The sequence below is a fragment of the Hypanus sabinus genome, chromosome X1 (assembly GCF_030144855.1).
Source record: "Hypanus sabinus isolate sHypSab1 chromosome X1, sHypSab1.hap1, whole genome shotgun sequence".
Lineage (NCBI taxonomy): Eukaryota > Metazoa > Chordata > Chondrichthyes > Myliobatiformes > Dasyatidae > Hypanus > Hypanus sabinus.
The window spans coordinates 4,397,090-4,423,970 of record NC_082738.1 but is presented as its reverse complement, the minus strand read 5'-3'; the positions used below and the strand labels follow the sequence as shown (position 1 = coordinate 4,423,970).

Sequence of the window (26,881 nt, the reverse complement as noted above, 5' to 3'; positions counted from 1 at the left end):
ACCTCATCATCCTCAAAGCAAATATGGGGCAAAGCTAAATGTGAAACATGTCTTATCTTTAGCTGCTTAACTCCATAGCACTTGCTTTCAGAATGACAGCACAGAGTTCAACTCACAAGATAATATCAATGCTAAATTTACATTACATATTGTAAACATTTTCAATAATTCTTCATGGAATGCAATGGTTTGATGTTCATGCTTAATGTGCATTTTGCCATGACTTATTTTGCAAAACAGTAACATTGTATGACATGAAGTTATAATGATTTAATAGAATTCAGAGTTGAGGTGGATCTTCGGTCATTTCATTCAGCTAGAACATGAGAAAAGGCAATAATGCAAATAGTGTTCTACAAATTGAAATTGCTGTTTATAATACAGTATGTCAGTTCATTATGGAAGAAATAATAACAGGTTTTTTCATAGATCTTTCCCAGTGAATCCTTAGCATTCCACCAAACACATACTGAAATAATTATTAATATAATTATAATAAATAAATGGCTATAATTTTTATGTTGTGTAGAAAATGCCTTTGAAAATTATTCAGTTGTTCCTGCTGATTTTTGCTTGAATGAAAAGAAGCTGCTGTAAATGGCTTCTGGTCTCAGCTTTGGTTATTTCCCAGGCACATGTATTAAATTGCTAAAAATGTCAAAACAAAATATAAAAATACATTAGAGAATGAATAGGATCGGAAAAAGCTGCTGAAGGTTGTAAACTCAGCCAGTTCCATCATGGGCACAAACCTGTCTGGCATCCAGGACATCTAGAAGTGATGCCTCAAAAAGGTGGTATCCATCATTAAGGATCCCCATCACCCAGGACATGCCTTCTTCTCTTTACTACTATCAAGGAGGTGGTATAGGATCCAGAAAACACATGCTCAACATTTAAGGAACAGTTTCTTACCCTCTGTCAGCACATTTGTGGAAGTTCCAGGAACTCATTAACACTACCTCACTATTTTGCTATCTTTTTGCACTACATATTTATTTTTATATCTCTTATTTTAACTTATAGTATTTTTATGTATTGTTCTGTACTGCTGCCTCAGAACAGTAATTTTCAAGACATATGTCAGTAACAATAAACCTGATTTGGATTCTACATTTGAATAATACAGTATACATGCTCTCTTACCTTCTGTTTGAGAAACGTTCTCAGCTTCTTGAAGTATTTCCTAATTTTGCCCTTTCCTTTTGACCTGGATTTTGAGCTTGGTTTTCTTATACATGCTTCCAGCTTGCTGAGTTGCCGATCCAGAAGAAGTCTGAAGTGTTCTACTTTGTTCCTAGACCATGTGACTGAATCCAAGTTCATGCTGTAGACTTTGGTAATTTGTTGCAATGTTTGATGGACAATATTGATTCCCTCTTGGGTCTGTGCAAAATTCATGCAGTGCTGTTAAAGAGATCTTCACAGCTATTAGACCTTTAGTACTTATCAACATGAACAAGAAGTTAACAAATAGGAAAACATGAAACTGGAAATGGTTTGTTTTTAACAAGTAGAATTTGAATCTGATGCATGTGGTTTGGGATTGCAAGCCACTAAGGCTACATCTACATTAGACCAGGTAATTTTGAAAACGCCAGTTTCGCGTAAAAATGATAGGCTCCCACACCAAGTGTTTTTGAAAATACCTCCGCCCACATTAAAATGGGTATTTGGGCGAACCTCCTCCAACTGGGCATGCGCAGGACACATCTACAGAAAACAAGCAACATGTTTGGTGTCGAACCTTGCTGTGAAAGTGCACGTTTGTGCAGTTACAGACTAGAAAAACTTAAAAGGAAATTGCCAAACGATGGACAGCTGTTGGCTCTCGCGCAGGAGGACTTAAAACAAAAAAAAACCAAATACTGAAGTGTATGGAGGCAACCGATAGGGAGTTCACAGGCAGATTGACCTGGCTGATGACGAACATTGAAAAACTGACTAACTCTGTTGCATTAATAAAGCACCTTGTTAAATGTATAAAGCATGTCTGCATCAGTGTTATTTCCATACAATGTTACAGTAAGCTGTTACACATCTATTGCCAGAGAAGTACTTGCATAAATAGGTAAACCACCTTCATACGAGCAAGAACAGAAAACAGGGCAAAGTGAGTATATTTATTTATTCAGTAAATTATAGGTCAAAGTATTTGGTAAGTACATTTCTAACTCTTCTGGCTTCAGTCTCGTTGCCGTCTGTTCTGAAATTGTTAGGTTGTGTGTGAGGTTGTATTCAAGAAAACAATGAAATGCCGCGCTGCCGCCACCGTCTGTTCCGGCACGTCATGACACTGTTTGAAAAAAATCTCCGGTTACCCCGTCCACACTGCTCTACCCAATCAGTGTTTTCAAATTTACACACTCTGGAGGGTGTTTTAGAAAAACTTCATTTTTTGGGGAGGAAAACGCCATTCTGGTGTGCACGGAGGATCAAAACGAAGAGAAAAAGCTTCGGCTACGGATTTATCTGGCTGGTCTAGTGTGGACGTAGCATAAGTTAACAGCAAATAAAAACAAAGTGCAAAGGGGACTCATATACAAAGCTTCCTAGGTGCCTAAAGATTAGCATTAAAGTGAAACAGAAACAGTAAAGCAATTTTATGATTGTAAATGAGTGGAGTACAGAGGATGTCTATTCTGGATTGACTGTTCATGAATCACAAAATGTTAGTAGGCAAATGCAACATGTAGTTAGGAAGGCAGTGGCATGTTGACCCTTATTCAAATAACTTTGAAGTTTAGAAATACTTTGACATCTATACAGAATATTGGTGACACCGTATCTAAATTATTGTGCACAGTTTTGGTCCTCTTATTTAAGGAAGGAAATTCTGATTTAAATTGGCATCAAAATGGATGGCAGGGTGGAAATACATCTCTACCAAATGAGATGTAAGATGCTCTTTCTTTCTGCTAGCCTGCAAGTCACCCTTGGGCAAGGTGCAGCACCTGCCTCGCCCCCCCCCCCCATTCCACCTGATCAAGGTCACGTAAAGCCATAGCAACAGGTGGTGGATGGTTGTATGAGCAACTAGTGCATATCATGAGTCCTAGTTATGTGACCACTGACTCCAGACACACAATCTCTGAAAAGTATTGATAATGGGTGGGGTCAGCCCTGTTGTAAAGACTCCGCCCAGAAGAAGGCAATGGCAAACCTCTTCTGTAGAAAAATTAGTCAAAAACAATCATGGTCATGGAGAGACCATGATCACCCATGTCATATGACATGGCTCGTAATGATGGTGATGATGATGGGCACAGATATTGTGAACAGAGGTGTTTGTTTCTGTGCTGTAATGCTATCATGAGCAGTTTAATTTGAATCTGTACTTTTAGAGCTTAGAAAAATGAGGTCTTATTGGATTGAAACTTTTAATTTCCATAGGGGGCATGCTAGGGTAGATCTCAAGATGTCTCCACTAGTTGGAAAACTTTGAATAGGGGGAGGTAGTTACAAGCTAATGTAATTACAAGGGCAGTGATTTAAAACTGAGAAACTTAGGTATTTCTGCTCATGTAGGGTGGCGAATTTCTGGAATTCGCTAGCTTTGAGACTTGTAGATGAGAACTAATTAAAAATAGTTAAAGGGAAAGCAGAAATAGTTAAAGTGTCAGCTTACACTTCATATTTTTGTAGTCATATTGTTTGTACCTATGACCCTGGTTGAGATTTAATTAAATCCCTTTCAATTTTATATAAAATTATATCATATTATAACTAATCTTTAATGTTGCTTTATCTATACATCATGAATTAACCTTTTCTCCTTGCATGGTGTTTCATTGTTGGATGAGCTTCCTCAGCCTCAGTGGCAGCATATTCATTCATATTGTCTCTAGGCAGGGGTTCCCAGCCTTTTTTGTGCCATGGCTAATACCACAAAGCAAGGGACCCATGGACCCCTGCATGGTTCACTCCAGGTAATGAACCCTAGTAGATAGGGAGTGATGAGTATTGGTGACTCCCTACAACCAAGAAATTCTATGGTAGCGTAGTGTTTAACACAGTGCTTTACAGTACAGGCGACCTGGATTCAATTCCCACTTTTGCCTGTAAGGAGTTTGTTTATTATTCCCATGACTGGCTGAGTTTCCTCCGAGTGCTCTGGTTTCCTCCCACAGTCCAAAGACATACCGGTTGGTAGGTTAATTGTCCTATGATTAGACTCAGATTAAATCAGAGGCTGCTGGGCAGTGCAGCTTGATGGCCTGAAAGGGCCTATTCCACATTGTTTCTCAAAAAATAAATTTAAAAAGTTGTAAATGATTGAAGGGAAATATTTGCTCTATTGCATAAAGGAGGAGCAAATTAAAATTCATTCAAAGGTAATTAAAGTTCACTCTACTGCCTGCATACACTTGAGAGATAGAATGGCCTCCTTAACTGTTAGGTCAAATTACCCTTTTATCATCAAAATTTCATTCTGAAAGTGCTGCTGTCAACACAAACCTGCTGCTAATTGTTGCAGTGAGAATCACTGAGTGAAATTAGGCTTCTGCAACTTGCCGTAGAGTGTTAAGCTTTTTGGGTTCTTGAGAACCTGATTTACTAAGCATTATCTTAACTTGAGCTATTAAGTTCCTGAGCGCTTTCTGTCTAACATTGCCATGTTCATTGTGACTGGCACGTGTTTCCTGCATTCGATGATTGTTTAAAGAGTACTCTGGTTTGTTGGCTTAGCAGTTAAGAATTAGGGGGTGAGGGCAAGACATGTGGGATAATGGGTGTAAGGGGAGACCTCTTAATAGAATACATAAAATTCAGGCTTATGACATAAGGGGATAGAACAAGAAGGGAACGAATTATTTTGATATGACAAAATTGGCCATACTATGATTAATTATTCCTTATATCTTGTTCGAAAACATCAATCAGGTTTGTGTATATCTGTAATCATTATGAAACAGTTGAACATATACTATTACAGGAGTAAAGATGCTATATCTGAATGCACACAGTATAAGGAATAAGGTAGGTGAACTTGCAGCACATTTACAGATTAGCAGGTATGATGTTATAGGCATCATGGAATCATGACTGCAAGATCGTAGCTGGGAATTTAATGTCCAAGGATAAACATTGCATTGAAAGGATAGACAGGAAGACAGAGGGGGTGACATTGCTCTGTTGGTAAAAAATGACACCAAATCATTAGAAAGAGGTGACACAAGATCAGAAGATGTTGAATCATTGTGGATAGAGTGAAGGAACTGCACGGGTAAAAAGACCCTGATGGGAGCTGTATACAGGACGCCAAACAGTAGTAAGGATGTGGCCTACAGATTACAATGGGAGATAGAATATGCATGCCAAAAGCACAATGTTACAATCATTATGGGGGACTTCAATATGCAGGTAGACTGGGAAAATCAGGTTTGTGCTGGATTTCAGGAGGGGGAATTTCGAAAGTGCCTACTTTTTAGAAAAATCTGTGGTTGACCCAACTAGAGTATCAGCATTCCTGGATGGGTGTTGTGCAATGATCCAGAATTGCTTAGACAGCTTAAGATAAAAGAACCCTTAGGGTAAGTGATCATCATAAAAAGTGATCAAATTTACCCTGAAATTTGAGAAGGAGAAGCTAAAATCAGATGCATCAGTATTACAGTAGAGTAAAGGGAATTACAGCGAGGATTGGAGTTGGACAGAGAAAGAACACTGGCAGGGATGATGGCAGAGCTGCAATGGTTGTAACTTCTGGAAGCAATTCAGAAGGCACAGGATATATACATCCGAAAAAGGAAGAAGTTTTCTAAAGGAAAGATGGCACAACCATGGCTAACAAGAGAAGTCAAAGACAACATAAAAGCCAAAGAGAGTGCATATAATTAAGCAAAGATTAATGGGAAGTTAAAGGATTGGGAAGCTTATAACAACCACCAGAAGGCAACTAAAAGTCATTAAGAAGGCAAAGATGGAATACAAAAGTGAGCTAGCCAATAATATTAAAGAGGATACCAAAAGTTTCTTCAGATACATAAAATGTAAAAGAGAGGCGATGATGGATATTGAACCATTGAAAAACAATGCTGGAGGGGTAGTAATGGGGGACAACAAAGTAGCAGATGAATTAAATAAGTATTCTGTATCAGTCTTTGCTGTAGAAGACACTAGCAGTATGGTGGAAGTTCCGGGTTTCAGGGGGCATGAAGTGTGTGAAGTTACCACAACTAGAGAGAAGGTTCATGGGAAACTGAAAGTTCTGGAGGTAGATAAAGTCACCTGAACCAGATGGTGTATACCCCAAGGTTCTGAAAGTGGTGGCTGAAGAGATTGTGGAGCCATTAGTAATGATCTTTCAAGAATCACTAGATTCTGAAATGGTTCCATAAGGCTGGACAATTCCAAATATCACTCCACTCTTCAAGAAGGGAGAGAGGCAGAAGAAAGAAAATTTTAGGCCAGTTAGTCTGACCTCAGTGGTTGGGAAAATGTTGGAGTCGATTATTAAGGATGAGGCCTCAGGGTACTTGGAGGCACATGACAAAATAGGCCATAGTCAGCACGGTTTCCTCAAGATAAAGTCTTGCCTGACTAAGCTGGTGGAATTCTTTGAAGAAATAACAAGCAGGACAGAAAAAGGAGAATTGGTTGACGTCGTATACTTGGATTTTCTGAAAGCCTTTGACAAGGTGCCACACGAGGCTGTTGAACAAGCTATGGTATTACAGAAAAGATTCTAGCATGGATAAAGCAGTGGCTGATTGGCAGGAGAATAAAGGGAGCCTTTTCTGACTGGCTGCCAGTGACTAGTGGTGTTCCACAGGGATCTGTGTTGATTCTTTGGAAGATGGAATTAATGACTCTTTTGCAATGTTTGTAGACAATATGAAGATAGGTGGAGGGGCAGGTAGTTTTGAGAAAGTAGACAAGCTACAGAAGGACTTATTCAGATTAGGAGAATGGGCAGAGAAATGACAGATGGAATACTGAGTTAGGAAGTGAATGGTTATGCACTTTGGTAGAAGAAATTAAACAGATGACTATTTTCTAAATGGAGAGAGAATACAAAAAAAACTGAGGTACAGTGGGACTTGGGAATCCTTGTGCAAGAATCAGTAAAGGTTAATTTGCAGGTTGAGTCTGTGGTGAGGAAGGCAAATGTGATGTTAGCATTCATTTCAAGAGGACTAGAGTATGAAAGCAAGGATGTAATGTTGAGACTTTTATAAAGCTCTGATGAGGTCTCACTTGGAGTATTGTGAGCAGTTTTGGGTCCCTTGCCTTAGTAAAGATGTATTGAAACTGGAGAGGGTTCAAAGGAGGTTCAGGAAAATGAATCCAGGATTGAATGACTTGTTATATGAAGAGCATCTGATGGCTCTGGGCCTGTATTCACTAGAATTCAGAAGCATGAGGGATGACCTAATTGAAACCTATCAAATGGTGAAGGCCCTTGATAGAGTGGATGTGGAGAGGATGTTTCCTGTAGTGGGAGACTCCAAGACCAGAGGACACAGTCACAGAATAAAGGGGTGTCCTTTTAGAACAGAGATAAGGAGGAATTTCTTTAGCCAGAGAGTGATGAATCCGTGGAATTCATTGTCACAGGCAGCTATGGAGGCCAAGTCTTTATATATACTTAACACAGAGGTTGAGGGATTCTTGATTGGTCAGGGCATGAAGGGATATGAGGAGAAGGCAGGAGATTGGGGCTGACAGGAAAATTGGATTAGCAATGTTGAAATGGTGGAGCAGACTTGATGGACCAAATAGCCTAATTCTGCTCCAATATCTTCTGGATGTATGGACATATTACATTGTGAAGCATATAAATTTGAAAGAAATCAAATGCAGACTTCTTTATAATATTTGGGGGTTGATTTTTTTCAGTTAACAACTTCATTAATTTATGGGGAGTGATTTTAACTTAATTCATAGTACCTTCTTTCATTACTTGCAACTTATTGGGTTTTTTATTGGGGGGTGCAATTTAGTTTTATTTGAAAGAGATCAGTTCAGTTGGAGATGGTAATACATCTCTATGTTGGCTTGTCGACCATTATCAAAAGTGAGGAGTGCCTTAGTGGAGTCATTGTGATAGAGAGGATTAATTGTCTCGTGGTGTCGCTCCTCCGAGGCTTTGTTGGTATCCCTGTGTCTAACCTCCTGTCTCTGTCTCTTCATGAATATTCTGGGTCTTTGGTCGAATCGTGAGTCTGCTGTCCACACCTGGGCCCAGTCTCCTGAGAGCACACCATGATATTTGCTTGTTGTGCCACTAATGAAATGTTATTGCAAACAAGCATAGTAAGATAGCACTCTAAGCCAAAACATTTACCAGTTCATCAGTGTTTCTCTCCTCACCAAAATGAATCTCCTTACGTTATTCAACTGCCATTCTTCATGTCCCATTTGTAAATGTCTTCCTTCTGCTTTACTGTGTATCACTTTGCACCCACTTTGCTTCCTCTTCACGTCCTAATTGTTCTAGTTAGCCTGGAACCATAAAACTAATGTGGATATGCCACCATCTAAAGTTTTCATCTATAAAAGATAAGGAATATAACTAGGATACTAATTATAGCCAACTAATCAGCATTGTTTATCCCCACTCTGTTTCTGACCTTTAATCACTAATCCATAAATGTTAATGCATACTGACAACACTGTGATCTTATTTTGCATTGTAACTTTTATGATATAGCATATAAATCACCTTTATGACAATTCAGATATATTGCTCCCTCTGTGCTAAGCCTGATTCAAAACAAAACCTTCCGCTAGCCTTGATATTCTTAATGGAATGGAGATGTTCAAAGTTTATAGAATATAGAGGGACAGATGAGATGATTTTAAGGAACTGAAAAAGAGAAATACTTCTGCCATGTTAACAGAGATGTGGGCAATGGCCAGTTGTAGTCCAGGGTTACAAGGCAGGAATAGAAAATAAAATCCAGGTTACACTCACCTCTATGCGCTTCACCAGCTTCAGGGGCTTGGATTTCAGAGAGAGCCTTTCTGTCACACAGTGCCACAGAAATGGGCCACCCTTGGAGGAGAAGATAATCTCTGTTACAGAAGCTGAAATACTGGGGATGCCCGTTTTATTATTTATGTAAAGTTGCAAAGCCAAACAACTGTCGCTCCTACCCTAACATAGAAACATAGGAAACCTACAGCACAATACAAGCCCTCTGGCCCACAAAGCTATGCCTAACATGTCCTTACTTTAGAAACACCTAGGGTTACCCATAGCCCTCTATTTTGCTAAGCTTCATGTACCCATCCAGGAGCCTCTTAAATGACCCTATCATTTCCGCTCCATCACCACTGCCGGCAGCCCATTCCACACACTCATAACAAAATTCGTGTCTTTCAGACCCGTCTCTTGGGATTCAACTCACCATTTCACTCGATTTGCCCAGAGTCTCTGTGTTGAGAACTTGAAGTAACTGCAGCCTCTCACAGCCCAGGGTCAGGGTCACGGTCAACAACAGCCACACACTGCAAACTCTCCATACACGGCCCAATGCCACCTTCATTCGACGCTAAGGAAAGTAGCGATCTGAGACCAGAATCAACTTTGAAAACAGCCCTTGCACTTTATTTGTCTACCCGCACTGCACTTTCTCTTTGTCTGCAACACGCTATCTGTATGCTGTTTTCTTTTCCCTGTCTCGAGGTAACTGTGCGTGGAATGATTACTGACTGGCATGCAAACAAAAGCGTTTAACTGCATCAGGGTACATGTGACAATAATAAACTTAATAATATCTTTCTTCCTCTGGAGGCCATCTCCATGACTTCAGTTCTTTTTTTCATTGGGCCTCATCTCTCAGCCTTCACATTTGGTTATCAGTCAGTGCCTCTTAAAACGTGTGATCGAGTCCCTTGAAACAATTCCTCTCCCATTCCATTATCCACTTCCCGTTCCGCTTCATCTAGATTTTATCAACCGTTTGAGGAGATGGTAACCAGTCTATTTCGAAGCACCATCGCTGATAGCAGCCCTCAAACCCCGCGCGAACTTCACTGCCACAAACATTAACTCCCCGGTCACTCTTCAAACTTGTATCTCAGGTCAGCTTACGTAGTGGGTCAGTTTGCGGGCAGTAGGAAATCCATTCCTCCAGTGCTTACTATTTTCACTACTGGAGATGTCCAGTCTCATTAGGAGATGCGATTTGATTGGCCCTCGACCTCATCACTATAGTTTACCTCTGTTGCTCCGGATTCAAGTCACTTAATTAACTAGTTTTTTTCTCAGAGCTTGTCGTTGACCGAAGGCTAAAATCGGGAGAGGGCACAGTTTTAAGGTGCTTGGAAGTAGGTACAGAGGAGATGTCAGGGGTAAGTTTTTTTACGCAGAGAGTGGAGAGTGTGTGGTGCTTAGAGGCGGATACGATAGGTTTTTTTAAAGAGGCTCCTGGACAGGTACATGGAGCTTAGAAAAATAAAGAGCTATGGGTAACCCGAGGTAATTTCTAAAGTAAGGACATGTTCGGCACAGCTTTTTGGGCTGAAGGTCCTGTAGGTTTTCTGTGTTTCTATGAATACAAGCGTGAGAAGCGCAGAAAAGCTTTGCGTGTATAGACAGTTTCGACCCGAAACGTCAACAGTTCCTCTCCACAACAGATACTGCTCGATTTGCTGAGTTCTTCGAGCAGATTACTTGCTGCTTTTGCGTGCATGTTCGCAGATGCCGGAAGAAGTGCAGGCGGGTAAACTAAATGGTAACAAAAGCAGACGGGAGACACTGGGTTAAATGTCGAGGCACTGCAAACTGTACTCTTTTGGGAGTTGTAAAATACTACGTCGGCCACATATAGACGAGTTAGTACAGTTGTGATCAGCACCTTAAAGGACAATTGGGATAAAATAAGGGATTGCAAACTCCCGTTCTTTCTCTCGGACCTGTCTATGGGTGTGGATCTAGTTTACCCAGCGTCCCTGTGTTGAAAACCTAAGGTAACTGCCGCCCCTCACATCCCAAGGTCAAGATCACAAACAACAACAGGCACACAATGCAAACACTGGCCAAAGCCTTGCTTATTCGACCAAGAGTGTAGTACTGTACTGATCTTCAGCCTCGAAGATGGCTCTTAAAGCTCTGGATCCGTTCGAAGCGGCCGCCGAATGCCGGGTGTGAACTCTCTCTGCCGTGCTGGTGGATGCGTTGGAAAAGGTGAGAGCACCCTGCTGGAGTTTTGGAAACAAACCAGAGAGCGATAGTTTGTGGATTCCCAATATGAGGTAAGGAATCCAAAAGCGGGAGATTCCCAATGCGGCGACTGTGAAAATTCCCGAGAGTAGTTCGCAACCGGCGCTCGGCTCCGCCTTGGTGATCCGTCTATTTTTACTAATATTTTCATGAGGGACTCCGGTATGAAAGAAACCCCAAAAAGCATGGCGAAGATTAATGTTGGATTCTCAGTGCTGGTTCCCCGTCCAGCGGCATTTCCCTGACCTTTCCTCGCTTTCCAATTTCCTGAGTGAGGAAGTCCCCACTCAATTTCCCCTTAAATCATTCACCTTTCACGCTTAACCTATGACCTCTAACTCCTTCTTGAATATAATTAATGATTTGGCCTTGACTGTCTTCTGTGGTAGAGTGTTTCAGAATTGGTGATGAAGTTTTGCCTCACTGCAGTCCTATTGGCATACACACAGATTATTAGGCTCTGATTCCCGGATCTATACTTTCACACAAAATCTAGAACAGTGTTCCTACATTCAGACTGCCCAGTCTTGTCAGAACTTTATAAGCTTCAGTAAGGTTCCATCCTAACTCTGGCAAGTATAAGTTCAGTCAGCCTATTTTCTTTCATGCATCAGTCCTACTATCCAATGAATCAGAGGATGAACCTCCACTGTGCTCCTTCTTATAGCATGAACATTCTTATTCAGATGTAGACATAAACAGAATTAATAGTCTAGGTGATGTCTCACTAAGACTTCGTTCAATTTCAGTAAGATATTCTAGCTCCTCCACTCAGTTTCTCTCATTATGAAGGACTTCTTAATATGCAGCCCATATGTGCCTACTTCCAGCCACTGATAAGCTCTTGTTGCATGGTGAGGTCTTCTGGTAGCTGTCAATTTTCCTAACCTCACACAGTTCTGCCTTCCTGTTTTTGTTACCAAAGTAGATAGCTTGCCATATATCTTCATCACACCTCTTCTGCAATGTATTCACTTACTTGCTCAAGCTGTCTAATTCAGTCATTTTGCCATATTTTCTTACTACATGGAAGGAGGTTTTTTGATTCATCAAGCCAATAACATCCCACTTAACTATTCTATTCCCCAACCAATTTGCCCTTGAACCTATTCCCTATATATTCTTATCAACTTCCCACCCCTTGCCATGTAGCTATATTGTAGGGGTAAGTGGTCATTTAATCTACCAGCCTACAAGTTTCTGAGATGGTCACTTGAAGAATGTGCAAACTTTATTACGACTGAGCTTGAGGTCAGGAATGAACTTAGATCACTAGTGCTGCAAGGCAGTGGCTCCCTGCGAAACATTGCTGAAAGCCTGAAATATAGCATATCCACTCATTCCCCGCTCTAATCGACTAGTTATATCCGCAAAAAATTGCAGAAAGTCATTGAATGTGGATTGACTTTTGTGAATCCAGCCTGACATTGGTACTGTTACTGCTTTACAAATGCTGTGTTTTTTGCACCTTAAACAATGGATCCAGAAACTCCCTAGAAGCAAAGTCAAGCAAGCAGAATTAGAATTTTCAGTTTTCCCTCCCTCCATCTTTCAAATATGAGGTTAGTTAGTTAATCTTTGATTCATAGAAACAGGATCAAAGCCAAAATAATGTTGAACAATCGCCACCATTGCATCCACTTACATAGCCTGGGATATAGACTATTAGGCCCTGGAGATTTATCAATCCTTAATCCTAACAATTTTGCCAACATCATTTCCCTACTAACATTATTTTCTTTCAGTTCCCCTCTCACTCACTAGACACTGTCCCTGGATATTTCTGAGAGATTATCTGTGCCCTCCTTTGTGAAGGTAGATTCAAAGGGTTTGTTCAATTCTTCTGCCATTTCTTTGTTTTTTCATTATAAATTCCTTCATTTCTGATAGTCATGTCTCCACTTAACTTCATCTTTATTTTCATATATCTATAACAACTTTAACAATAAACTTTTATGTTCCCTGCAAGTTTACTGTCACACTTTATTCCCTCTCTAATTCTCTGCTGCATTCTAAACTGATCTTAGTCTTGAGGCAATGTATAGCTCCAAGTTCCCTTGTAACCAGAGTTGAGTCACAATTGTAGTTTATCCATAAATTCCTTCACTGTTTGCCTTTGCTTATCATCCCTGGAACTAACGCTCCCCAATTTATTACATCTAACATTTCTCTCATACTTATCCTAGATTCAGGGATTTAGCTTCTAAATCCATTACACTAGTCTTTTTTTAATGTGGAATTTCATCATAATGAATTCACTCCATCCATCGGGCAATGACACAAGAACTCCCATTAATTATTTTCCATTACACAATCGGATGACCTATTCTCTAGCTGGTTCATGAATGCATCAGTTTACAATTATCCTGTATATGTACATGCCACTGTTTCCTCCACTGATCTGTGTGCAAATTAACATCACCATTCTTCCATTCTAAAGGGAGGATGAGGCAATTGTGGTTGACGAGGGAAGTCAAGGATAGCATAAAAATGCAAGAGATGGCATACAATATAGTAACGATTTGGAAGCATTTAAAATACAACCCAAGCCAACTAAAACAAATGCAATAAGCAGCGAAAAGATGAACTATGAAGGCAATCTAGCCAATAATGTAAAAGAAGATACCAGAAGATTTTTTTCAGGTATACAAAGAGTAACTGAGAGGCAAGGATGGACGTTAGACTCTGGAAAATGATGCTGGCAAGTGAGTAAACAGGAACAAAGAAATGGCAGATGAGCCGAATAAGTAATTTGCATCAGCCTTTACTGTGGAAGACAGTAGTTGTATGCCAGAAATTCAAGTGTTCCAGGGGGCAGCCGTGAGGGTAGTTGCTATTACTAAGGAGCAGGTGCATGGAAAGCTGAAAGGTCTGAAAGTTGGTACGTCACCTGCGCCAGATGGACTACACCCCAGGGCTCTGAAAGAGATAGCTCCAGAGACTGTGTAAATTAGTACTAAATTTTCAATAATCACTAGATTCTGAAATAGTTCCAGAGGATTACATTGGAGAAGGTCTAGAGGAAGATCAAAGGAAAGAATCCAGGAATGAAAGGGTTAACGTACGAGGAACGTTTGAAGGCTCTGGGCCTGTACTCGCTTCAGGTTAGAAGAATGGCGGGGGGTGGGGGAGGTAGGTGGTCTCATTGAAATCTACCAAATCTTGAAAGGCGGACACAAAGAGTGAATGTAGAGTGGATGTTTCCTATAATGTCGGAGTCTAGGGCCAGAGGTCACAGCCTCAGAATGTAAGGGTGCCCTTTTAGAAAAGAGATGAGCGAGAATTTCTTTTGCCTGAGGGTGGTAAATCAATCATGATCGAAGTTCGGAGCAGACTCTATGGGCCGAATGGCCTATTTCTTTTCCTACGTCTTATGGCCATTATTGCATGCATGTTGTTTAGTGCCACCCCTGTTTAAAACTCCCCCTAACTTTTTCTGCTCCTTGTTTTACTCTCCCTATAGAATATCTTCCGAAGTTATATCCTCTCTCACTTTATCATTTATTCCCAATTCAACCGACAATGCCACCATTGTCTCTTTCCCTTATGCTGTTCCTAGTAAGTACTAAATACCCCTGCATGTTCAGTTCCCATTCTTGCTTCCTCCAGCCCAAGTCCTATCTCTATTTGCATGATTAATTGTACACTATTTGCATGATTAATTTATTAAATTTATTGCAAATGCTCTGTAGACTCAAAATCCCATTCTTCCAGATTAAAGTCTTTCCCAATGCCCTTTCAAATTCTCTTTCCCCTTAAAACCGATCCACCTTCACCACTCCCTCTCCACCAATCCACTGTGCCTTTAACTTCGCTTTCTCTCTATGTCCTATTTTCCCTGATGCTAGGGTGAATATCATCTTCTCGGTCCTGTTATAATTTTGCTAATGGCAATGTTATGAAGGGACAAGAACAGTACTAGAAGCGAATATTCAGTTACAAATTATCATAATACTACAGAGAGTCCATCGCAATTTTCCCTACGATTCTATAGATACTATAACTTCAAAATGTTTCTCGTAATCTGACTTTTAACAAGAGCCGGGAATGTCTGGGACACATCATTCGTCCGGTTCAACTCACCATTTCATTCAACTTGTGCAGAGACTCTGTGTTGAGAACTTGCAATAACTGCAGCCTCTCACAGCCCAGGGTCAGGGTCAAGGTCAACAACAGCCACACACTGCAAACTCTCCATACATGGCCCAATTCCATCTTCACCCGACACTGAATAAAGCACCGATCTGAGACCAGGATCGGCCCCGAAGACGGATCTTGTCCGCCGACTGGAACTCAGGATATGGAAATGCAGCGGCTTGTGATCCTGGAATGGCCGTCTGTACTGCCAGGCCCTGTGGCTGTGGATTTGTGTTGTGTGAGCGTTCTCTCTGCCATGCTGCCTGCTTTAATTGTGGCATTATCTTGAAAGAGAGCGGGAAGATTTTCGGGAGCCTCAGTATAGCCACTCCTCTGTGCATTCCCTTTCTGAAGTAAGGAATCCGAAAGCGGGAGATGCCCAAAGCAGCAACTGTGAAAGTCCCTGAGAATAGATTGCAAACAACCCTTGGGAATCACACAGAAACGTAGACAATACGGGCCGGAGTAGGGTTGTGTCCTTCTGGCTTGTTCCACCATTCAACAGGACGTGCATTCCCTCGAAAGGTGTTGGAAGAATTCAGTGGGTCAGGAATGACCAATGGAAAGAAATGGAATGTGACTTTTCCAGTCCAGACCCTTCATCTTTCCTAAAAGGAGAGAAGGGGTGGTGCAAGGCTGGGGGTGAGGTGGTGATAGGTGGATAGGTGGGGAGGGGTGGATGGGATGTGCCTTTCATCCCTCCACACCTGGATCTACTATTGTTCACCTGCTCACTCTTGTTCCATCCCTTCCCTCCAGCACTTTGTACTGGCTAGCTCCCGTCAACCTTTTAATCCAGATGAAGGGTTTCCATCCAAGATATCCACTCTCCATTTCTTTCTATAGATGCTGCAACACCCAATGTTCATCGAGTCCTTTTCTGTGTTGCTTCAGATTCCAGCATCTGCGGTGCATTGACTATCCACTGCACGATTAGGTTGTTGCCGTCTCCCCATATCCATTGATCTCTCCACTCTGGATATAGCTACTGCTTTCTTTAATACATTTCGTGACCCACTGGGTGAAGAAGTGTCTTCTGATCTCGGTTCTACATTCCACACCCAGCACTCTGAGCAGAATCTTGGATAACGATTGTATACTTCCATTCCAGTCTTGTCAGCCCTGAGGTGCTAATGAGGCCAATATAGGAACTGCGGTCTCTCCTGCAGATGGAGCAGATGACTGAAGGAGCGGGGGACGGGGTGGGGGACTTTATGAAAGGTTCGACTTCTTTTGCCTCTTGTGCTGGACCTATACTGTATCTGTTTCTGATGCATGGATTCAAGTTTCCAACGCCATGCAGAATGCTCCTTTCCCACTTTGAGTAGTCATGCACTAGAGACTCACAGTGGAGATATTGCACTTCTTCAAAAGGGCTTTGAATCTTTTCCTCTGTTTCCCCAGTAATTCTGCGACACAGGGCTCGGTGATGGCCCATGTGCACAGGGAGAGACACAAGGGGAATGGATAGTTCACTGAGTTTTCATGAGAACGATATAGAACAAAAGGAAAATAATAAACGTTAGGCTAACAGGGACGCTAACTAAAATCTCAAACTACAACTTAACGCCGACGCTGTGGATTGGAAGCAGTAATTTATTACTAAACTAATACCGCTCCTTTGTTTTTGTTTTGTGGCAGCCTGTAAGGAGACAGGGGTGTATGGGGTGTCCAGGGAGGGGTAGCACCTCTGGTGGGGGGGGATCTGTCGTGCCCTTTTCCAGGGCAGCCCGTACACCTTTGGTCCCCACCTGGCGCTCAGCTCTCACCTCTGGCTCCAAGTAGCTGTAACAGCAGCCACACCCCGGTAAACCGTCTCAGCAGACGGGCCAAACCAGGTGAGGGTAGCCGACGGGTCTTCGACCCTCGGTGAGGTAGGGGATCTGTCTGTCCCAGCGTGTGAAGTCTGGCCCTGGCAGATTGAACGAAAGAGACCAATTAATGGTCCAACGGTGAAGAAGGCAGGGCGGCTGGCGTTGTGGAGCGCTAAGAGCACGACAAGGCAGTTAGACATCCTGGTCATCCACTGCAAGAGGCGATGATCTCTTTAAATTCACCCGGCAGAAGGCAAAGGCAAACCACTGCTGTGACCTGCCACGAACATGATTTCCCAATATGTCAGAGAGGCGTGGAGGGAAATCGTCCGCCAACTGGACATTCCAGATGCGACCTGACGACGACGTAAGGAGACAAGTTGCAAGGTTGTATATAGTGTACTTCGATAAGAAATAGGCTTTGAACTTTAGTCTGAAAAACAAAATTTTCTACTATTTCCTTTACCAATTCTGTATTGGTATGACGACACTGCTTTTAGTTCAATCAACTTCAATTTTGTTAAATAATTTGTTATCTGATAAATCATAACCCCGTGAATATTACCTCATAAATCTATTTTTGGAAGTTTCTACACAATTGAAGGACACAGGGCTGATAACCTTACTCTGTTATTTAATAATTGTCTTCAATAAATTTGACAGGCAAAAATTGTTGAAAATAATCTCTGTTGCATCTCATTCCACACAATCAATGCCTCTATCCAAATGATCGATGTATGTTGGCTTGGTATCTGGCTCGTCGAGACCTAGCCACAGCAGTGTTCGATAACCAGTTTGCCAGTAACCTGTCCTGGAAGTCAAGCTTTCGCAATGACATGGAAGGACTAAGTTTTAAACCTAGCGATGAACTAACCCTTCTCTGTAAGTGGTTTGGTGGGAAGTAACTGCAACATACAAGAAGGGTTGGAGCAGTTGACACTAATAATCCAGCTATGGCTTTGCAAATGCTGTGACTCTCCAAAGGCAATCACAGAATCTCTCTTCAGCTGATTGATAATTTTCCAAAGATCTCACACAAAGAACTGCAGAAGCTACTGGAGTTTGCAGATCTGTTGTTGGAACTTCTCATGCTTGTATTCATAGAAACATTGAAAACCAACATCAGAATGCAGGCCCATCGGCCCACAAAGCTGTGCCGAACGTATACTTACTTTAGAAATTACCTAGGGTTACCCATAGCCCTCTATTTTTCTGAGCTCCATGTACCTGTCCAGGAGTCTCTTAAAAGACCCTATTGTATCCGCCTCCACTACCACACACTCACTACTCTCTGTGTAAAAACCTTACCCCTGACTTCTCCACTGTACCTACTTCCAAGCACTTTAAAACTATGCCCTATTGTTTAGCCATTTCAGCCTTGGGAAAAAGCCTCTGACTATCCACACATTCAATGCCTCTCATCATCTTATACACTGTAAAAGACTGTACAGCTATCATCCACTGCACTGAGTGCGACTGTGACCAACACCTATCAGCATTTCATTCAGGACCAGCACCTGAGGCTACCTTTGCAGCAGAACCCGACGAGAAGCCATCTGAGCATCATCAGTTGTAGCTACATCATCAGTTGTAGCACAGAGGGATGTAGGAGAGGTGTCAGAGAAACTAATTCATTCAGTCAGCAAGAAACAAAATCATTCACATAAATACACCAGAACAGGCTTCAAGACAGTCAGAGCTTATTGAGACACGGTATCGTGTGGGGGGCTCGATCCTCCGAAGAACAAGGCAAGCCCACCTCTATTTATACAGAAAGTTGAGGCACATTACGCGCGGACAGACCAACAAGCAGGTTTGATGTTGAAACTTAATAAAGCACTGGTGAGGTCTCACTTGGGAGTTTTGTGAGCAGGTCTGGGTCCCTTATCTTAGAAAGGATGTGCTGAATCTGAAGAGGCTTCAAAGGAGGTTCATGACAATGATTCTGGGATTAAATAGCTTGTCATATGAAGAGTATTTGTTGGCTCTGGGCCTGTATTCGCTGGAATTCAGAAGACTGAGGGGTGACCTCATTAAAACCTATCGAATGGTGAAAGGCCTTGATAGAGTGGATATGAAGAGGATGTCTCCTATGATGGGAGAGTCTAGGACCAGATGACACAGCCTCAGAATAGAGGGGTGTCCTTTTAGAAAGGAGATGAGAAGGAATTTCCTTAGTCAAGGAGTGGTGAAACTGTGGAATTCCTTGCCATTCACAGCTGTGGAAGCCAAGTCTTTATCTATATTCAAGGCAGAGGGTGATAGATTCTTGATTGGTCAGGGTATGAAGGGATATGGGGAGAAGGTAGGAGGTTGGGGCTAAGAGGAAATTTGGATCAGCCATGATAAAATGGCAGAGCAAACTCAATGGGCCAAATGGCCTGATTCTGCTCCTATATCTTATGGTCTTTTGGTGTCTTTATGGTCTATAACTCACTGTTGCATCCATGCATCTGTCATCTTGCATAGGTTGATTTGTCTCCACAGACACGCATGTCCTGTTTTCAGAACCTAGCCAAGGCATTTATTACATACAAGAAGGTTGGTTAAACCATCAGATCCAGTAGGTCATTTAAGTGTGAAGATATAATTTGTTTTTATGTTAGTAACTGACAGGTGAATGACAAACTAGGACACATTTCAGTTGTCAGAAACTTGACAACCCACAGGGTCCTCCTAACATTTTATGACCTTCATGGTTTTATGATCTTCACAGTTGTGTTATGCACTAATGCCAGTACTAGGCACACTGCTAATTAAAAGAAGGTGCAGAGTGGTAACAATTCAGATATTTTAACCCTTTATTCAGAACTTTCCTCCACAATTCCCTCTTTTTTGTCGTAAGATCAACTCTGTAGATTGGGGACAGAAAAAGGGGCCTCATTCCATAATATATATATTCAACCCAGATAAGTCTGAGGTGGATCATTTTGGTAGGCCAAATATGATGGCAGAATATAATAGTCTGGACTCTTGGCAGTGTGGAGGATCAGAGGGATCTAGGGGTCCATGTTCATAGGACAATCAAAGCTGTTGTGCAGGTTGACTGTGTGGTTAAGAAGGCATACAGTGCATTGGCCTTCATCAACCGTGCTATGGATTTAGTTGTCGAGAGGTAATGTTACAGCTGTATTGGACCCTAGACAGACCCCACTTGGAGTACTGTGCTCAGTTCTGGTCACCTCACTATAGGAAGGATGTGGAAGCTATAGAAAGGGTGCAGAGGAGATTTACAAGGATGTTGCATGGATTGGGGAGCATGCCTTGTGAGAATAGGTTGAATGAATTTGGCCTTTTCTCCTTGGAGTGAAGGAGGATGAGAGGTGACCTGATAGAGGTGTACAAGATGATGAGAGGCATTGATTATGTGGATAGTCAGAGGCTTTTTCCCAGGGCTGAAATGGTTGCCACAAGAGGACATAGGTTTAAGGTGCTGGTGAGCAGGTAAAGAGGAGATGTCAGGGGTAAGTTTTTTACTCAGAGAGTGGTGAGTGTGTGGAATGGGCTGCCAGCGATGGTGGTGGAGGCGGATACGATAGGGGCTTTTAAGAGGCTTTTAAATAGGTACATGGTGCTTAGTAAAATAAAGGGCTATAGGTAAAGCCTAGTGATTTCTAAGGTAGGCACAACTACCTATTCTTGCCATCACTGGCGCGTGGCATGGGCAGTAGTCCAGAGATTAAAACCCTGGATGACTTGTTTTCAGCTACCTAGCATGCTAAAATCTCTCTTTAACACCTCCTTATCTTTCTTACCAATGGTGCCAAGATCTACCAAGACTTCTGGCTGCTCCACCTCCCCCTTTAGAATGTCGTAGATGAAAATTGAGACATTTTTGACCCCGGTACCTGGGAGGTAACACACTATCCAGGTGTCCCCATCACATCCACAGAATCTCATCTCTATTCATCTGACTATGGAATCACCTATACTACTGCAGTCCTCTTCACCTCTATTCTCTTCTGAGCCACAGTGCCAGGGACCCAGCTGCTGCATCTCTCTCTGTTAGGTTGTCCTCTCAACAGTATGTAAAGTAGTATACTTATTATAAAGGTGGATGGCCACAGGTGTACTCTGCACTGGCTGACCATTTCCCTTCCTTCTCCTGACAGTCACCCAGCTACCTGCCTCGAGCATCCTAGGGGTGATGACCTCCCTAAAGCTTCCTCAGTCCATTTCCCTATACCATTCCCTCAGTCTCCTGTATGAGCCAAAAATCATCAGGCTGGAGCTCCAGTTCCTTAACATGTTCTCTGAGGAGCTGCAGCTCGGTGCATCTGGTACAGATGTGGTTTTCTGGGACGCTGGAGGTCTGTTAGAAACCTACTGATTTCCACAGCTCTGGCGACTATACCTCTTCCCATCTTGTCTCCTGCAAAAATGCTATTCCCTTTCCTCAGTTCCTTCATCTCTGTCATATCTGTTCCCAGGATGCAGCTTTCCTTTCCAGGACATCAGAGGTGTCCTCCTTCTTCAAAGAATGGGATGCCCCTTTCTTCATGTTTGATGCTGCCTTCACTAACATCTCCTCCATTTCACCAACATCCACGCTCACCTCTTCTTTCTGCGGCCTTAACAGCGGCAGAGTTCCCCTTTTCCTCACTGACCACCCCAATGAGCCTCCACACCTAACACATTATTCTTCACAACTTTCACTGTGTTCAATGGGATCCTACCACCAGACACATCTTTATCTCCCTCCACTTTCTGCTCCCTCCGTAATTCCCTTCTTTATTCATACTTCCCCATTAATCTCCCTCCTGGCACATATCTCTGCAAATTACAGAAATGCTACACCTGCCCATTACCTCCATTCAGGGCCCCAAAAAGTCCTTCACCTGGAAATCTGTTGGAGTCGTCCATTCTATCCAGTGCTCCCACTGCAGCCTCCTCTGCATTGCTGAGACCCAACATAAACGGGGGACCGCTTTGTTCTGCATCTCTGCTCCATCCACTAAAGGGGAATTACCCTGTACCAACCAGTTTAATTCCTATCCGCATTCCAACATGTCAATCCACGACCTCCATTTTTGCCACGACGAGGCCACTCTCAGTGTGGAGGAACAACACCTCATATTCCATCATGGCAGCAACCTGATAGCATGAACATCGATTTCTCAAACTTCTGGTACAAAAAAACACTCTTCTCCTTCCCTTTTCTATGCACCACTCTGGCCTTTTACCTCTTCTCCTCATGAGTCTATCACCTCCCCTTGGTGCCCCATCTCCTTTCCTTTCTTCTATGATGTACTCTCCTCTCCGATCAGATTCTTTTCTCTCCAGCCCTTTACCAAGTGGTGAATCTATGGAATTTGTTGCCACGGGCGGCAGTGGAGGCTAAGTCATTGGGTGTATTTAAGGCAGAGATTGATAGGTATCTGAGTAGTCAGGGCATCAAAGATTATGGTGAGAAGGTGCAGGAATGGGACTAAAGGGGATATTGGATCAGCTCATGATGAAATGGCAGAGCAGACTCGATGGGCCGAATGGCCGACTTCTGCTCCTTTGTCTTGTGGTCTTTACTGTCACAACCACGGATTCGGCAGCGCAGTAGATACGGCAATTTGCATGTGTCAGCTCATTATTATTTAATCGTGATAGTATTTAACTCCATACCTGTCGTGACTTGGACAGGACATAGCTTTGTTATCTGCATTCGGCCTTCCCTGAGAAATTGGACTGTCAAGTCAACTGACTCTGAAGACTAGCAGGATTCATTTTTTTCTTAGTTGTTCTTTTCAGCCGCAGTGTCAGCATCGTTTTCCATTTGAGAGTTTCAGTCAGTGGCCCTGTTTGGCCCAGCGTTTATTGTTTACTTTTCCCTTTAACACGATTCGCATTAAAGTCCGTGAAGTATCGACCTGCTTCAGTGTCTCTCACTTTGCATTTGGGCCAGATCCGAACCGGGTGACAGCAAGTCTTGACAAACACTACGATGACAAGTATGGAGTTAAATACTATCACGATTAGATAATAATTAGCGGACACGTGCAAATTCACTAGCTTAATAGCCGTATCTACTGTGCTGCCGAATCCGTGGTTGTGACATTCTACCTTTCCCACCCACCCGGCTTCATCTATCACTTTCTAGTTATCCTCTTTTCCCTCCAACTCCTTTTTATTCTGGTGTATTCCACCTTCCATTCCAGCCCTGAAGAAGGATCTCGGCCTGAACGATCGACTGTTTATTCATTTCCATTGATGCTGCCTGACCTGTTGAGTTTCTCCAGCATTTTCTCTGTGTTGCTCGCAATCCCACTGTTTTTCCCGTAGTGAAATTGCTGAAGATTGTTGAACTGCTGTTAAATTCAGAGTTTAAGGAAGTTGTCATAATGTAAGTGTCACCTCCCTCGAGTATATTATTCATAAAGTTGTGTGTGCTTCATCACCAGCTCTTTCCTGGTGCCCAGAGAAAAAATTCTGCAGAACGATGGAAACAACTGGCACACTTCAGAGTGAGGTCAAGGTACTAACATCTGTTAGTTGTATGTTGTGGCAGAATTTCAACTATAAAGTGCCATGTTAAAAAACTACAGGAATTTCATAGATCTCAATTTTTAAAATTAAGACAGAATTTATGACAACTGAACAAATCTGGAAGCCTGTGTACAGCTCCCTCTACTGGAGGGTGGAGATCTTGCAACCTAGGGTCGTCAGAATCAGACTCCAGATAGAGGGAGGCTAGTCTGACATTTCCTGCCATTGACACTAAAGTTGGAAGTGTAGTGGATAGTGAGGTGGATTGTCAAAGGCTGCTGTAGGAAATAGCTCAGAAAGTTGGCATGAGCATTGGCCAATGGAATGTAATCTCAATAGATGCAAAACGATGAGCCAAATGGTCATAAGCAGTAAATGGTAGGGTGTATGGAACTTTGAAAAAAACAAAGGAAACTTGGTGCTATCGTCCACTGATGATTGAAAATGGCAACACAAGTAGATAGGCTGGTGAAGAAAGTACATGGTATACTTGTCTTCATAGATGACAAAGTTGGGAGGTTATGCTTCAAAGTAAAATGTTTTATCAGATTATACATGCACCACATACAACCCTGAGATTCTTTTCCTGATATACCTAGCAAATCTTCAACACTTCACTCAAAACTTCTCCTAAACCTCACCCGTGAACTAGTCCAAATGTCTTTAAAATATTGTAACTGTACCTACCTCTATCACATCCACTGGCAGCTCATTCCTTGTATCTAGCACCCTCCATACACTTCACCTACAAATCCTCCTTAACGCTTCATTACATCACCTCCCCAACTTAAACTAATGGCCACTAATTTTTGTCTCCCCTACCCTGGGAAAAAGACTGATTACCTATCATGTCTGTGTCATTCATGATTTAATAAACCTCTGAAATATCACCTCTCAGTCACCTTTGATCCAGGGAAAAGCCCCAGCCTATCCAGTCTCTCCTCATAACTTAAGCCCTCAAGTCCCAGATTCTTTTCTGCACCCTCTCTGGCTTAACAATAATCCTTCTTGTAGTTTGGCAACTAGAAATATTCACTGCAGGTGTGGTCTTACCAACATTTTTAACAGTTTTAATGTTATGTTTCAAGTCTTGTATTTAATGCCCCGTCCAATGAAGGCAAGCATCCATATGATTTCTTCACCTTCAGGATACCCCTAGGTCTGTCTGTATTATAATAGTTCCCAAGGCCTTGTTATTTACTGTTTATCCTTTCCTTGTTCAACTTCTCAAAAATACACCACTATGCATTTATCTGAATTAATTCCCATCTGCCAATCCTTTGGACACTTCCCATATTCTCTTGTAACAATTGTCTTTATCCTTTTATATGAGAGAGGTCACTAATGTGACGTTATTACTTATTATGACTGAGTCAATATCTTTGCAAGCTCCTTTACAGTTTTAACAAAGTTATTGAGGGATCCAGGAGCTTCAGTCCATGAATCATATAAAAGCTTGCAGCAAATCTATCCAAATGTCCTTTAAACATTCTAATTGTAGCCACCACTACCACTTCCTTGGGGAGTTCATTCCATTTATCCAACACCCTTTGGAATACATGACCCTCAAGTTCTCCTTAAAACCCACCCCTTCACCTTAAACCTACACTCATTAATTTTAGACTCCCTACTAACAGTCAATTTGAACGTTCTTTTAATAGGCAATATCTACCTTATCAAGCACGTTATTATAACAATAAATGGAACAACTTAACTCGAGAATCAATGAAGTCAAGATGTAATCTTCAATAATACGGTTGAAAGCTGTTTGATATCACAGCCTTTGCTTCATCCAGCGCTCTCAGCTGTTTCCTTTTATCAGGCTGAACAAATAGAATTGATCACAGACTGACTCCAATTTTCCTCTCAGCCCCAATCTCCTGCCTTCTCCCCATACCCCTTCATGCCCTGACCAATCAAGAATCTATCACCCTCTGCCTTATACATAAAGACTTGGCCTCCACAGCTGCTTCTGGCAAAGAATTCCACAGGTTCACTACTCTCTGGCTCAAAAAGTTCCTCCTCATCTCCATTCTAAAAGAACACCCCTCTATTCTAAGGCAGTGTCCTCGGGTCTTAGAGGCTTGGCTTCCACCGAGGTCTGCAGCAGAGCATTCCACAGATTTGCTACTCTCTGGCTAAACTAATTCCTTCTTACCTCTGTTCTAAAAGGTTGCTCCTCAATTTTAAGGTTGTGCCCTCTAGTTCTGGATACCCCCACCAGAGGAAACATCCTTTCCACATCCACCTTATGTAGTCCTTTCAACATTCAGTAGGTTTCGATAAGATACCCACACATTCTTCTAAATTCCAGTGAGTACAGGACTAAAGCTGCCAAATGCTCCTCATATGTTAACCCCTTCATTCCTGGAATCATCCTCATGAACCTCCTCTGAACTTTCTCCAATGACAATACATCCTTTCTAAGATAAGGGACCCAAAACTGTTTGCAATATTCCAAGTGAGGCCTGACTAGTGTCTTGTAAAGCTTCAGCATTAACTCCTTGCTTTTATATTCAATTCTCTTGAAATAAATGCAAACATTGCATTTGCCTTCTTTACCACAGACTCAGCCTGTAATTAACCTTCTGGGAGTCTTGCACGAGGACTCCTAAGTCCCTCTGCACCTCTGATGTTTGAACCTTCTCCCCATTTAGATGATAGTCCTCACTATTGTTCCTTTTACCAAAATGCATTATCATACATTTCCCAACACTGTATTCCATCTGCCACTTTTTACCCATTCTTCCAATTTGTCTGAGTCCTGCTGCAATCACATTGCTTCCTCAGCTCTACATACCCCTCCACCTATCTTTGTATCACCTATCTTTATCCTTTTATATGGGAGAGTTCACTAATGCGATGTTATTACTTATTATGACTGAGTCAATATCTTTGCAAGCTCTTTTACAGTTTTAACAAAGTTATTGAGGGATCCAGGAGCTTCAGTCCATGAATCATATAAAAGCTTGCAGCAAGTCCAAAAGCAGTGGAAAAAGTCAAATGGCATTTTGACCTTCCTTGCAAAATGGTTGGTTGGAGTTTAAAAATAGACAGGAGTTGCAATTATAGAATGTATTGGTGAGGCCTCACCTGCAACATAGTGCACAGTTTTAGTCCCTTACTGTAAAATATAGTAAAACTGGATGCAGTCAAAAAGAGGCTAATTTCTGGGATGAGAGTTATCCTACCAGCCTAATTCCTGGGATAGGAAAGTTATCGTACCAACAAGAACTAAATATTTTGGCCTGTACTCTTGGAGTTTGTTTGCTTTTCCTTC

At 42.0% G+C, this 26,881-nt stretch overlaps 1 protein-coding gene across 1 annotated transcript; it reads right to left on the bottom strand.

The window, feature by feature from the left end:
• Window positions 1–549: 549 nt before the first annotated feature.
• On the bottom strand, window positions 550–9,494 carry LOC132384989 (interferon a3-like). Its single transcript, XM_059956713.1, has 4 exons — window positions 9,357–9,494; window positions 8,921–9,001; window positions 1,147–1,386; window positions 550–648 (listed from the first exon to the last, which is right to left on the bottom strand). Exons 1-4 carry the CDS (start codon window positions 9,492–9,494, stop codon window positions 550–552), a joined length of 558 nt encoding a protein of 185 aa, XP_059812696.1.
• Between the last annotated feature and the right edge of the window lie 17,387 nt (window positions 9,495–26,881).

Excerpts from the sequence above, each read along its gene's own strand:
- LOC132384989 (XM_059956713.1), bottom strand. The coding sequence starts at position 9,494 with ATGAAGGTGGCATTGGGCCGTGTATGGAGAGTTTGCAGTGTGTGGCTG. Across the intron at positions 9,002-9,356 it reads TGGGCAAATCGAGTGAAATG|GGTGGCCCATTTCTGTGGCA; the intron begins GTGAGTTGAATC and ends TTCTCCTCCAAG. Across the intron at positions 649-1,146 it reads GAACGTTTCTCAAACAGAAG|CAATTTAATACATGTGCCTG; the intron begins GTAAGAGAGCAT and ends TGACATTTTTAG.